Here is a 12,071-nt window from a genome sequence, read left to right as displayed (position 1 = left end):
ATTTCAAGTGATCGTTCTCAAATTTTCACAAGATCGTTTTGTCGTTCTCAAAATTCCATAGCAATCAGTGTCAAAATTTCTCAGGGGTCGATAGAGATTTTAACACATATATACAACCTAAAATTTTATTCACGTGGTTTGCTCGACCCCCCATACTTAAAGAGTAAGTACGCCACTGGTGCTATGGCTCAAGCTCAGGCCTTAGGCTCGATTCCATTTGAGCTTTTTATCAACCTGATCTCCTTGTGGGCTCTTGGCTCGTTTGCTTCCCTATCTATCAATGGATAATAATTTAAATGGTTAGAACTTTATTTTCCCTTGAATATAAAACAATACTATATACGTAGCTCAATTTACAAAAGAAAAGTTCGTTGAGTGATGAAAGATAAAAAGGAATAAGATTCTCCACCTTATACGCCAATTATTGAGTTCAAAGGCGTTTTGTTTGTATTCTACTATTCTCTCTTCTTTACGGCATGCCATTTAACTACTAACTAGAATTGACTATATAACGACCTTTCCAGTATAAACTATCACCCTCTAATTAATCTATTAGAATGTATGGTGTGCCTCATCATTGATCGTATAAACTATCACCCTCTCAATTATTCCCTGAATCTAATAATATATAATATTGTGTAACTATCCAATGTATTAATTATACATGACCCAAATAGTTCTGTCACATAGGGTCTAGAACTTAAATATACATGACCCATATAGTTTATTGTATTCTTTTAAAGGATCATAGTGTTCTGGATTACTTTTCTCACTATACATTTGTCGACGCATTAAAATATATAACTCTATGATAATTAATTTTCTATTTTACATTGGATAATGTGAAAATGTGACAATGAAGAAAGTCGATTTTAGCAGTGCTTTTTCTTTATTCGTGTGAGAAAAGATAAAGGGAAAGGAAGGAAGGAAGGAAGGAGGTCAAAAGGGGCTAAAATGTTTTATTTTCTTTCATTTGCTTTAAAATTGCTTTATGCTTTGACATTTCAACATGCATGGCCTATTCAAAGTTCAAACAAAAACGAAAATTTGGAGTTTTTGATTAAGTCAAAGTAACAACAAGTGGAAACTTGATGTAGTCCTTAATTCGGTTGATCCTCTTACCGACTTAAACTATCTTCAATTGTGACGTTTTTGTATATTAGAATTAGAAAGAAAGAAACCAAATGTTGAGGTATCGTCGAATGTGAACACCCAACGTGTTCATAAGTTGTGTCAATAGGTCAAGGTAGATATTACTTGAACAAATCTTTACTATAAAAGGCCGCTCTTATAAATTCACAAGTCTCTAGAAATATACTAGATTTTTTTACCGCCAACACTAATAACTTATTCACTTCATAGATTGTTTTCATAAAAAACAATTTTAAGTTCACTTTAAAATGATTTTAGAAAATTGAAGTTTTGAATACACAAGAGGATGGTGTAAGCATGGGCATAGTAAATATGTCTATGAATAATTTCCTTTTTTTTATATTTTTTATGTAGTGGCTAATAATAGGTTAACAAAAGCAAAAATGTGTGGTTAAAGTTTATCAACTTATTGCTGGTTCAAATGAAGGAAGATGAAGTTTTTGTGTGTAAGAACACATGTAGACTTGTATATGAATTGAAAGCCCAATAAACTGTTTGTGTACCACTCGAAGTATAGTATGTTCTATAATCACCTACTCATACCGGTCCATATGATCGTACTTGAGCAATCCCTTGTCATAAATTGAATGATATGATATGATTGTTATTGAACAAAGTATTTAGAACCGAATGGTTTGTTCAAGAATATTCAAATACAAGAAGATGAAACATTATAGGGCTGAACCCATAACAACAAATAAGATTAAAGACTATATTGTTGATTGAGATTACTTTCCTTCAAAATAAGCGATCCTTTTATAACCAAATCAATCCTTGATTGACTAGAAACGGGCGAATGCCAGCCATAATTGTAGGAGAACAAAAAGGACGAGAGCCGTTAGTGAAGGTAAAAGAGAAGCAATACATGGGACAGTGGAAGGATCCATAATTATTATTGGCTAATAAGCGGGCCAAGACACTCATGCTGTGGTTAACAAGTCTTGAAAGATGATTTAGCACAACGAATGAGAAGACAAACCTATGAAGCTCCAAGCAACCCAAATTTGAAAAATAAACCAACATTTGTTAGAATGTAAAAGTAGATAAAAGATGTTTGATATTAAATTGAAAGAATGAGTAGTTTTAACATCCTCAACTATGAGGTTGTTGACTTTGCATTCTTTGCTAATGTTGGCCTAACTATTTTCGGAACAACAATATTCCAACAAAACCGGAAGAAAACTTCATGTCGGCGTTCAGAAACAACAATACAAGGCCTTCAAATTTTCAATCTTAGCCTCCATGGTTTCTCGGCATTCACACACACACATATTTCCATTTTACCTTTGCTTGACCTCTCATAGGCTTTTCAATTTCATTGGAAACTGATATAGGAAGAATGAACATACTCGACCAATACACGTGAATCGAGTCAAGCATGGAATTGATAAGTTGCACTCTACCCGTGAAAGAGTAATGCTCTTTCATAACATTTTTGTGCATTTGTAGCAATTTCCACATATGAAAGAGCAATAGATACCCCTTCCCACTAATGTATTTTAATTAAATATTGTATCAAATAATATACAAGAGTGAATCACTAGTTAATTTTTTTTTCACACACTCAAAAAAGTAAATAATCCATAAATGTAGTTTTCAAAATACTTAGTTCTTCCATTTAAAAATGGTAAGTGGCGCAACTTACTGTCTGGTTACCTTATATTTTGATGTAAAAGTTCCGTTCACCTTAACAAAAACCTGGTAGGTTTAAGATACAATAACAAAATGTAGAGAATGACGCTATATAAATTGAATTGAATCTCTTTATTAAACTTATCACCCATTAGACTGTGTGACGTGGACACCAATTTCACACTTTCTCCACCGTGTAACGTCAGCTACACATCACACCCATCTCCACTCCTTTTCAGTAGGTATCACACACCACGTCTAACGGCCTTTCGTTGCCTCCAATGACAAACCGTGATTTCTAAAACCCAAACCCATCGACTTAACAGGCTCGTGAACACGTCAATGAATGTGCATTCAATGCTGGCCCATAAAATAATACCCGACATACTGAAACCCTAAACCCATACTTGAACTACAACAACAACAACCGGATATCAACTGCCATTACAATTCATTCACCTAAATCTTCAAGAACACACGTCGCCGGTGCCGCTTGTTAGCCTCTGCATAACCTAATTCTGCTCGTATTGCTCTCTAATCCTTTATTTCTACAAATTCAAATTCAATTAATATTGACTTTTACACTAAAATTAGGTTAAAACTTAAAACACCTTGTTTTCAGATTGAAAAATGGAAGAAGAGAGAGAAGAAGTGAAATCATTTAAGGAGCTAGGTATTGTTGACCAATTGATTGAGGCTTGTGACAATTTAGGCTGGAAGCATCCATCTAAAATACAAGCTGAAGCTATTCCTCATGCTCTTGAAGGTTACATTAATTATTAATATGTTACAATACTATTCAATTTGTATATTTAGCATAGTTTGTGTTGAACTGTAGCTTTGTAGCTTATACTGCCTGTTTGTGTATTATAATGTTTAGGTAAGGATTTGATAGGGTTAGCGCAAACCGGTTCGGGTAAAACCGGAGCTTTTGCTTTGCCTATAATCCAAGCGCTGTTGGAAACTCCGAAAGCGTTTTTTGCTTGTGTGCTTTCTCCCACTAGGTTTGTATTTTGTTAGGTTATTTGTTTAGCAAATCTGTTGTGAGTGTGTACTTAATATTATTCTTAATGGTCTTGAATTTATTTTAGGGAGCTTGCAATTCAGATTGCTGAGCAATTTGAGGCCTTGGGCTCGGTCATTGGTGTAAAATCTGCAGTGGTGAGATTTTGCCTAGTAGCAATGATTTATAATAGTTTGCGGATATATGATGAAGTTTATTTGAATTACTATGCAATTTAAATTTGCAGCTTGTTGGAGGGGTGGATCATGTACAACAAAGTATAGCACTTGGAAAACGACCTCACATTGTTGTAAGTTTTACTTTCTGATTATCTTTGTTGTTTGATTTATTAGCATAGTTAATTGTTAAAAGTCTAGGTTTAAAACTCTTGTATAATTTCATAAATTTAACGTATGCATTATAATCAGAATCTTTCTCAGTGGCAACCCTGAGAATTCACGTGTCCCGGCCGAGCCGGAAAAAATATTTCCTTAAGCCTTGACGAACTAAATAATGTAAACTATTTTTCGTTTAAACGTCGATAAAAGTGGTAGCAATAAACATAATATTGGGATTTTTTAAAAAAACTTTGTGCCCCGAAAACAACATGCCCCGGCCAGGCGTCCTCATTGCTCACCCTTAAAGCCCCTCTATTCTTTCTTAATGCAGGTTGCAACACCTGGACGTCTTGTGGATCATTTATCTAACACCAAGGGTTTTTCTCTTCGCACAATACAGTATCTGGTAAGAATTTATTTGGATACTGCAGTATCTTGTGATTATGTTAACATGCATATTTGACAGGTGTTAGATGAGGCAGATCGACTGTTAAATGAGGATTTTGAGAAATCTCTTGATGAAATATTAAATGCCATCCCTCGAGAAAGAAGGACATACTTATTCTCTGCTACTATGACCAAAAAGGTACAATTTTGTTTATTATTATTATTATTATTATTATTATCATCTTTTACAATAAAATGTTGCTAATAAAGTTTCGCATTGCAGGTGCAAAAACTTCAGAGAGCTTGTCTAAGAAACCCTGTAAAGGTAGCAATAGGAACTTTATTACACTTCACATGGTTGTTTCAATATTTATATGTTAATATGTTTTTGTTAACTTTTTCCAGATTGAAGCAGCATTTAAATACTCTACTGTTGATACCTTGAAACAGCAGTATCGTTTTCTTCCAGCTAAATACAAGGTATGCAATCTGATGCTAGATTACGATCGTATATTAGTTCGTTGGCCTGTAAACGAACCAAACGTTTAGCGTAGCATTCAGTGGGAAGTTCATTTGTATATGTAAGCGAACAAACATGAACAGAATTTTTTTTGTCTATTTAGTTAATTGAACAAACTTAAACATATTTATATGAATGTTCGTTTATGTTTGTTTATATATTCAATACTATTTAGTATAGTTCTATCAAATATAAATATAAAATATTATGAATTACAATTTAGTGTAGTATTTTTGTTTACCATTAATTAGAGTTTGCTCGGTTATGTTTGCTCATCTATTTTTAGTTATGTTTGTATACGTTTATGAATTGTTTGATTATACTATTAAAAAGTTTAATTAAACGAACATGAACACACTCATTTTTATAAGTACAAAACATAAACAAGAAATATATTCGATTAATAATGCATGCTGGATCGTTTGTTCGGTTAAATCTAAACGAACTAACATGAACATTCCTTTTTCATTTTTCATCGGTTCGTTTACATGTCAAATATATGATATGGCTTTATAATTAAATACTCATTTTATCTACAGAATTGCTATCTTGTATATATCTTGATTGAAAAATCTGGAAGTACATCAATGGTTTTCACCCGAACATGTGAAGCAACTCGTCATTTGGCTATGATGCTAAGGAACCTCGGGTTACGTGCAATCCCAATATCCGGTCAAATGACTCAGGTACCCCTTGACTTTTTCATAAATTTTTCTTGATTGTTTATTTTGCTTCTAACTTATAAAATTATCAAATTAGGCAAACAGGCTTGGTGCGTTGAACAAATTTAAAGCTGGAGAGTGTAATATTCTTATATGCACTGATGTGGCCAGTAGAGGACTTGATATTCCATCTGTTGATATGGTTATAAATTATGATATCCCCACGAACTCAAAGGTATGTAATGATTATTATACACGTGACATTTGAAATCGGGCTTTTTTTATATATCCATTATTATTTGAAATTTCAGGATTATATTCATCGAGTTGGAAGAACTGCACGTGCAGGGCGATCTGGGGTTGCTATTTCTCTAGTGAACCAGTATGAGCTGGAGTGGTATATTCAAATAGAAAAGCTTATTGGTAATATACTAAAGAAACTTTTATTATTATATTGTTGCAAAGGGCGATATTTTTATAAGTTATATATGATATATATTGTTTTATGGTTCAGGCAAAAAGTTGCCAGAGTTTGATGCTCAAGAAGAGGAAGTTTTGTTATTGTTGGAACGCGTGACAGAGGCTGAGCGTATTACCCGGGCGGTAAGAATTTTTATTTGGATTGCTTAGAATGTGTGGTTTATGGTAAGTTAATTTTGTTTTTATTTTCTGTTTTTTTGTAGAAAATGAAGGAAACTGGAGGCGGTAAGAAAAGAAGAGGCGGTGAAGATGAAGAGGAAGAAGTTAAAAAGTATAAAGGGAAGAACAAAAAGTCATCAAATAAGAAGTCAAAACGACGATAAACTTTTGATTTCCAACAGTTTTGCTATGATTCTATTTAAAGTGGAACGTTACGGGTTTTGTAATTAAGTCAAGGTTTATGAAACTTTCAATTGGACTGACCAGCAGAAGGTAAGATGGATTGATTGTGAACGAAGTCTGTTATATGAATTTGCTTTTTTTTTTCTTGTGGTTTCATGTGGCCGAAATATGGCTGATAACTGTTCTGGCCAACAAAACCAGAATCAGATGAGAGTTGTCTTGTTTTAGCTTTTCTAAGATAATACACCATAAGATACATCTTGTAGCGTTTGAACTCCCAACCTTTAGTTACGAGATGTACCCCTTAACCTCTAGGAAGTCCCGCGCGGCATCTTTTAGTAGCGACGATGCCAGTTATCTACATATCTTAGTTTATGGATAGTTAATGTATGCAATAGTGGTTGTAGACTTGTAGGAAAAGAGAGATGGGATCAGCATCCATTTTAACAAAACTTGTAAACTTGTTTTTCTCTCACTGCCTGTCTGCCTCAATGCATCAAAAGTTACACTTTCTAAATAAGTTGTTAATTGGGTTCTCACACACTCTACACATTCAGAACTTCTAAATATGTTGATCATACTTAGAGCTACATGTTTTCATGGCCTTACCAAATCATGAAGCTGTGAAGAACTTATAGAATATGAATTTGCTTCTACATCCAAGTCCAACAGTCACATTACTTGATATTCAAACCAATAGTAGCGGAAATTACTAGATTAGATGAAATCTAATTTGTCAAGATTTTCTTTAATATTATGCAATCATTTTCGTCCAAAGCTACAATATCACAAGCTGCCATGCTTCTTGTCATATGTATACTAAGCCACTAAGGAATAGAAGGTTGAAGCCAATACTTGAAAAAACAAGATTAATTCACCTGTCATTAACTAGTGAATATTGTATAAAGTAAAGCAAACCTTGGCTCCAATATTCTTCATCTTTTTGGTTTCATATCGATTGTGTTTGTAGCTCTAGTTTCATGGAGTTGTTTTTCGACCATGCTAACTCGATCCCATTCATTATGCATAAGAGATTTGTTTATCTGATAGGCCTTTGCTTTATGGAAGAGTTCTATCCCAACTTGATCCCATCCACTATTATATACCCACCTTGCCTTCTCATTCTCGATCTTAACCTTCACACCATCTACCATCCAATTGATTGGTTTCGTATCGTCATGAACCCAAACCTTTTAGCTTCATCCTTTAAGACAATGTTATTGCTTGCTCTTGTTTTGACTAATGCTTTAATGGCTATGTTGTATACTTCTATGCCAACTAATCGAAGTTCCTTGTTCTTATGAAATGTTTCGCACACTCTTGGATTGTACCATAATGTTTTGAGTTAACCGGAGACATGGGTTTAAATTTGCACTAGGGGTTAGGCGAATTTAGGAGTATATAATCCATTTAAGGAAAAATAAATTTGCTTTATATGTCTCTTAAAAGTTAAAACCATCATTACATGGGCTATTAGGTTTTGTATCAGTGTTGTATAAACCTAAGTGGGTGGTTTAGTCGAAATCGGCCCAATTGAAGGTTTGGACCATCGCTCATGGTTAAACCGATATGTTGATTGAAACATAGGTTGAATCAAATCGACATCAATGAATCACCTTAATTTTCACTAGGATTCAAATAAAAACCATGGTGGGCGGTTAAATCAAGTACCAACTCCACTTAGACCATGAGGGGCTATTTTGGGGAGCAATATTCTACATGTGGCGTTTAGTCAGTAGGGGAACAATTTTTATTTAAGAGTGTAGTGGTTGTAGTCCAAAACCGTCATAAAGTTACCCAATAATAATATAATATTATTATTTTCCAAGTTAAATGACGACATGCATTTGTTGCCCCCCAACCCCACAAAACGCCTAGGGGGTTGTGTGGAGGATGATTTTAACCCAAAAATTGCTACACTACATACAACCTTACGATAGTTAAGTGATTCTCGAGGATTAACCTCCGAACCACTCGTTAACTTATGAAAATTTATATCTTTCTACTTTTATACTATTAATTTAATAAAAAAAAAATTTCAAAGAGTTAAATTATATTAAAAATAGTTTCAATTACAATAAAGAGGCAGGTAAGCGGGCAACAAGCTGCGGCGCCACCCCCTTTTGAATGACAAAACCGATCCTACTGATATATATAATATTAATCGTATTATTATATATCTAGTTTTATAATCGTATCGAGAAAGGAACGAACAGAAGCCTGTTAATCATTGTATAAAAAACCAACAAAGCCCAATGGGCTAAGCCCGAAAATCAACGGCTGAGATTGACAGTCCCTCATCCTGACCATTGGATGCGTCTCATTTTATAAACACACCCTACAAAACCAAACCCTAATTTCTTTTCTTTTTAGTATCACCTGCAAATCACTTCGTCGCTGGTGCCGCTTCAACTAGGTATGCTTCTGTAAACACAGCCACTATCAGAATATTATTATTATTTATTTTTTTTTTATTAGTTCTTTGATCACATCAAATTATAAACAGACATTTACGCTTTAATCCTTAGATTTTGATATCTTGTAAGCTTTAATCTGTTCATTTTGATCTGTATTTCTGTTGCAAATATCAAATTAGGGCAGTTTTATATTCATATAAGTATGTGTGTCTGTATGACTGTATGTATAGGTGCAAACGAGCCGATCTGAGCTTAGGCTCGAGCATGGTTTGTTTTGAACTCTTTTTTCTAAAGCTCGAGCTTGCCTCGTAAGTTGTTATGCCAAGTTATCGGCTCATTTATCGAATATTTTTTATACGGTTTTAATTAGATATTTTGACATAAAATCACATTCCTAAGCTCCGCTTGAGATCGTGTAGTATCATAGCCGAGCTGACCTCAGTTGTGCAATGTAAAGTTAATACATAAAAGTCTATAAGTTGAAAAGTTTAAAATATACAAGGCTTTTTAAGGCTCGGCGAGCCTGAACGAGCTTCTTATCCAAGGCTCGAGCTCGTGCTCGTGCTCAATAACTAAACGAGTTTAAATGAAGGCTCAGGCTCAGCTGGATCGTGAAAAAGCTTGTCTTGTTTGCACCGTGCCAAGTAGTTTAACCTATTAAATGAATTAATAACTTTGAGTTATTTTGTATGTTTCTCATGTTAAGAGTTGTTTGTATTTGATCAACATACTTTATATATGCTTGTGTGTGTTTTATGGTAGAAGTTAGTTGTGAAGGAATTGTTTGTTTAGACGATGTGTAATTTGTTTGGTTAAAATTGTTTTTTGTGGAGTAGGTATAAGAAATGGCTGAAGTTGCTAAGGGTGGACAAATTGTGCCGGAGTCTGTTTTGAAGAAACAGAAAAGAAATGAAGAGTGGGCTCTTGCAAAGAAGCAAGCGGCTGAGGAGTTGAAGAAGAAGAATGCAGTCAACAGGAAGTTGATCTTCAACAGGGCTAAGCAGTACAGCAAGGAGTATGAAGCTCAGGTATATTATTTTGTGATTTATCTCTTTTATTCGTCAGTATATGTTTGTATGATGTGGTGTTATATGTTTGATATGTATTGGCTTTTCGTTGAATGCAGGACAGGGAGTTGATTCAGCTCAAGCGTGAGGCGAGATTGAAAGGTGGATTTTATGTCAACCCCGAGGCCAAGATGCTTTTCATCATCCGTATTAGAGGGTGCATGTTGCTTCTTTTATCAAGTTTTTATTTTATGATTATTGTGACATTGGTTGGGTTTTTATGTGCATATGCTATTGAAATAGCTTAATTTTTGTTTCATTTTGAATTGTCTAGTATCAATGCTATGGACCCAAAGTCAAAGAAGATCTTGCAGCTTTTGCGTCTGAGACAGGTTATTTCACTATGCCTAAGATTATTATTTATGTTTTCATTGATACATTTGTGGGTTACTTGTGATGTTATTACGTTGTCTTGGATATTCTATGTTAATTAAATGGGCAACAAAACTTTCACTTTGTGTTTGGTTAAAGTTGATTCACATGAGTTTGGTTGTACACTTGTAGTGTTAGCAATTCTGAAAACAAATGAGTTTTTAGTATGCGGTAATACTTAATGGTCCACCTTCTTAATTTTTTTTAACTTAATCCTGTTTTTATCAACAGATTTTCAATGGTGTTTTCTTGAAATGCAACAAAGCCACATTGAACATGCTTCACAGGGTTGAACCATATGTTACTTATGGGTATGCATATTTACACTTAGTATGGTCTTTACATTGCTTTTCATATTATATTTTCTTTAAAATTTCAATCTTTCTCAGTTACCCCAACTTGAAGAGTGTGAAGGAGTTGATTTACAAGAGAGGTTATGGAAAGCTTAACAAACAACGCATTCCTTTGACCGACAACTCTATTGTTGAACAGGTTTGTGTGTTTTATATTTTTCTGTTTAATCATATTTTAAAATAATGAATATTATTAGCAACAGTAATTGAATTGTTTTCTAATATAACAGGGACTTGGAAAGTTCGGTATCATCTGTGTTGAGGATTTGATTCACGAGATCTTGACAGCCGGACCTCACTTCAAGGAAGCCAACAACTTCTTGTGGCCATTCAAGTTGAAAGCACCTTTGGGTGGTTTGAAAAAGAAGAGAAACCATTATGTTGAGGGTGGGGATGCTGGAAACCGTGAAGATTTCATCAACGAGCTCATCAGGAGGATGAACTAGAGTGATGATGGGTGGTAATGTCACAGCTAGTCGAGTTTTAGAATTTATAGATTGTCACTTGTTTTTCTATTTTTGAGAGTTGGATACTTATTTTTCAAATGTGACATTTTCAGAATGCTTCTTGTCTACCAGTTTTTGACTTGCAATGTTGTTAAGCTATGCTGCTGCTGCTTTTATCTAGTATTTTGTTGTCTAATGGTATTATGCTTGGGTTGATAAGGAGTCTATTTTAAGTATTCTTTCAACACAGTTTTCATACTTCTTTTTTCTTACTGTCTTTTAAACTTTAAAACTAGCTTTTAGAGCACAGATTTAGGTAAATGAATCATTGCAAGAAACACAGATGTTTAACAGACAACTCTACTTTTAGGTTTTAGCTGATATGTTGGAACTATTAGACAACAATTTTGAGAGTGCAATTTTTGCTGTGTCATTTTGTGGAGAGAATGGTTAGTATTCATGACTATATGTGGTAGGGCCTTTTCATTTTTAAATAATTACTAGGTTGGTGGGCTCCCTTAAGCATCTCAAGAATATATCTATCAAGAATGCTTAAGAACCTCTGCCAAATTTGATAGTCCACTATCCCTATCACATCGTTTTTGTCACATGATCCATACGACCCTAATGGTCTGCATACGACTCGTATGACGACCATCCAACCAAACAACTCATGTGGAAGACATGTTCATATGACATCAACGCATATATAACCCATACGACATGTATGGAAGTCATGCGACCCGTAGTCACAAGATAAGTGTTTTTATTATTATTGTTATTATTATTATTGTTATTATGTGTGTCAAATTATTTGATACAACTCTGTTTGTTATTTGAAATAACTCAATATTTTTTTATTTTTTTTTGAACGACTAACAAAAATTTTATTAAACACAC

At 34.1% G+C, this 12,071-nt stretch overlaps 2 protein-coding genes across 3 annotated transcripts; both read left to right on the top strand.

Annotated features, from left to right (window-relative positions):
• The first annotated feature begins 3,161 nt into the window (after nt 1-3,161).
• On the top strand, nt 3,162-6,744 carry LOC143575490 (DEAD-box ATP-dependent RNA helicase 10-like). The gene is made up of 14 exons (XM_077059856.1): nt 3,162-3,308; nt 3,407-3,550; nt 3,665-3,788; nt 3,876-3,945; nt 4,035-4,097; nt 4,457-4,531; nt 4,592-4,711; nt 4,796-4,837; nt 4,918-4,992; nt 5,572-5,718; nt 5,792-5,929; nt 6,006-6,117; nt 6,209-6,297; nt 6,378-6,744. The coding sequence occupies exons 2-14, from the start codon at nt 3,415-3,417 to the stop codon at nt 6,495-6,497; spliced, it is 1,311 nt and encodes a 436-aa protein (XP_076915971.1). The 5' UTR covers nt 3,162-3,308; nt 3,407-3,414; the 3' UTR covers nt 6,498-6,744.
• A 2,118-nt stretch (nt 6,745-8,862) lies between these two features.
• Nucleotides 8,863-11,308, top strand: LOC143575489 (large ribosomal subunit protein uL30w-like). 2 transcript variants are annotated; one of them, XM_077059854.1, is made up of 7 exons: nt 8,863-8,932; nt 9,770-9,961; nt 10,060-10,157; nt 10,275-10,332; nt 10,604-10,683; nt 10,762-10,864; nt 10,956-11,308. In XM_077059854.1, exons 2-7 carry the CDS (start codon nt 9,779-9,781, stop codon nt 11,169-11,171), a joined length of 738 nt encoding a protein of 245 aa, XP_076915969.1. In that variant the 5' UTR covers nt 8,863-8,932; nt 9,770-9,778; the 3' UTR covers nt 11,172-11,308. The 2 variants fall into 2 exon arrangements, with proteins under 2 accessions (XP_076915969.1, XP_076915970.1); XM_077059855.1 differs by having other exon boundaries at nt 8,893-8,932; nt 9,767-9,961.
• Nucleotides 11,309-12,071: the final 763 nt, after the last annotated feature.

The sequence above is a fragment of the Bidens hawaiensis genome, unplaced genomic scaffold, assembly GCF_021521415.1.
Source record: "Bidens hawaiensis isolate Kalapana, Puna unplaced genomic scaffold, B.hawaiensis_p1.1 tig00027525_1, whole genome shotgun sequence".
Taxonomy (NCBI): domain Eukaryota; kingdom Viridiplantae; phylum Streptophyta; class Magnoliopsida; order Asterales; family Asteraceae; genus Bidens; species Bidens hawaiensis.
The sequence above is the reverse complement of the archived record's forward strand: the minus strand, read 5'-3'. Positions and strand labels throughout refer to the sequence as shown.

What these genes read in the sequence shown, in the direction of transcription:
- LOC143575490 (XM_077059856.1), top strand. Translation starts at nt 3,415, where the DNA reads ATGGAAGAAGAGAGAGAAGAAGTGAAATCATTTAAGGAGCTAGGTATT. An exon ending in TTCGCACAATACAGTATCTG is followed by an intron (nt 4,532 to 4,591) that starts GTAAGAATTTAT and finishes CATATTTGACAG; the next exon opens with GTGTTAGATGAGGCAGATCG. An exon ending in TCAAATAGAAAAGCTTATTG is followed by an intron (nt 6,118 to 6,208) that starts GTAATATACTAA and finishes TTTATGGTTCAG; the next exon opens with GCAAAAAGTTGCCAGAGTTT.
- LOC143575489 (XM_077059854.1), top strand. Translation starts at nt 9,779, where the DNA reads ATGGCTGAAGTTGCTAAGGGTGGACAAATTGTGCCGGAGTCTGTTTTG. An exon ending in GCAAGGAGTATGAAGCTCAG is followed by an intron (nt 9,962 to 10,059) that starts GTATATTATTTT and finishes CGTTGAATGCAG; the next exon opens with GACAGGGAGTTGATTCAGCT. An exon ending in TTCATCATCCGTATTAGAGG is followed by an intron (nt 10,158 to 10,274) that starts GTGCATGTTGCT and finishes TGAATTGTCTAG; the next exon opens with TATCAATGCTATGGACCCAA.